Genomic DNA, 1,832 nt, shown 5'->3' with positions numbered 1-1,832 from the left:
TTGTTGTTGTTGTTGTTGTTGTTGTTGTTGTTGTTGTTGTTGTTGTTGTTGTTGTTGTTGTTGTTGAAATCAATATATATAAAGAGACTTACTTTCAGCTTTTCTTCTATTTCTGTAACAGTTTGTGCATCGTTTTCTCCTGAAAGTATAAACATGAATTTTTCTTCAGAAAAAAATCAACTCAACATTTATTCTTTTTTTTTTGTTTAATGTTATTTACAAGGTCACCCTGGGCCCTAATAAAACAATAGACTATCTCTGTTTCATTTTGTTAGTAAAGATCAAAGTGTAGTTATTTTCAAATACTTATCGTAAATATAAGTCAAATATGTAAATAATATTACAATAATATTCTAACTATGACATCTCAGTAATAGGCCATAGATATAGCATTGTGTTAAGTTAATGTTAAGATATTTAATGCAGAGGGCATAAAAATACTAACTAAAAACAGTTATGCAGAGAGGAGGGGAAATGGCAGCGATCATCGGTAATTCAACCCTTTATCACCGACAAAAGTCAGCGTAACTCTTTGCTACGATTCATTGTCTGAAATCAAGGCATTAGGACGCATAGAGAGACAAACTTGAAGCAGATCTGGAGGAGAGAGGACATGTCTTTGACGAAATAAAAAAAAAAATTGGCTGATTAACTGATTTTTCGAACGATTAATCAAACAATCGATTAGTTAATTGTTAAATGCTTAACCAATTGACAAATATACTTAAAGAACTGAAATAGAACCAGTGCACGGTTATTATTCGCATAATGCCCCTTCCGCGATATCAGGAAATATGTCTCAACACATGAGTTCACATCAAGCATCTTGCAGATCAAATGCAAAAATGAAACAATGTCAAGACAAATTTACAAATTTATTCTCGGTCATTCTCTAAACGCATTTTTTCTCTTTTTAAGAAATCGCATGCAAAGATATTCGTATTTTCTGCTAATGGACGTGTTATAATAAGATTGTTAAAGACTTCCAAGTCTTCTGCTGTTTACACTACTACTTGAACATTCTTAATAAAGATCAGGTGTACCCAAGCCGTCGTCCATATGTCGTCTACCTACTTTTGATATTCCCTATATCGACTGCTAATAAAAAAAAAGTGTGAAGATACGAATATTGCACTCTACCTCTGAACGTGTCCCTCTTCGTAACTGAAGGTTTTGGGGCCATATCAATGACTCGTTAACACTGCTGCGTTCAGTCAAGTCTCAAAACTTATTTTCTACCAGCTGAGTGGACTGGAGCGACGTGAAATAAAGTCCCTTAACCAAGGATACAACACAACTCCCAGCCTGGAAATTGAAATCACGACCTTAATCATCAGGCCACCACGTGTCTTCTCATTAAGGCGAGTAAATTACAGTAATTACAAGAGGTACGTTTAAACATATCTTTTATTTATTTCAGTCACTGGACTGTGGCCATTCTGGGGTACCGACTTTAAAGGGTTTTAGTCGTGCAAATTGACCCCAGTATTTAGACATTTTAAGTGGTACTTATTCTATCATTTTCTTTTACCGAACTGCTATGTTACAAGGACGTAAACAAACCAATATCGGTTATCAGGCAGAGGTGGAAAACACACACACATCTATCTATCTATCTATCTATCTATCTATCTATCTATCTATCTATCTATCTATCTATCTATCTATAGGGGAAGAATTCACAAAAAAGACGAAGACAGGTGGTGTAGACGACAAACAGATGTATTAGTTTAACGCTCGGGAAGTGAAAAAGTCTTTAACGTTTCGAGCCTACGCTTTTCTACAGAAAGGAACACAGAAAGAAACAAGGAGAGAAAATAAATAATGTGTAG

At 34.8% G+C, this 1,832-nt stretch overlaps 1 protein-coding gene across 3 annotated transcripts in view; it reads right to left on the bottom strand.

Moving 5' to 3' along the window:
* The window catches only part of LOC106870649 (collagen alpha-1(XXVI) chain), a 245,166-nt gene that overhangs the window by 52,049 nt on the left and 191,285 nt on the right, over positions 1-1,832 (bottom strand). For all 3 annotated transcript variants that reach the window (XM_052973147.1, XM_052973149.1, XM_052973150.1), the window contains one exon: positions 93-139. In XM_052973147.1, coding sequence (XP_052829107.1) covers positions 93-139 — 47 coding nt within the window. The remainder of the gene's footprint in view (positions 1-92; positions 140-1,832) is intronic.

The sequence above is a fragment of the Octopus bimaculoides genome, chromosome 1 (genome assembly GCF_001194135.2).
Source record: "Octopus bimaculoides isolate UCB-OBI-ISO-001 chromosome 1, ASM119413v2, whole genome shotgun sequence".
Classification (NCBI taxonomy): domain Eukaryota; kingdom Metazoa; phylum Mollusca; class Cephalopoda; order Octopoda; family Octopodidae; genus Octopus; species Octopus bimaculoides.
This window is presented reverse-complemented; position numbering and strand designations above follow the sequence as displayed.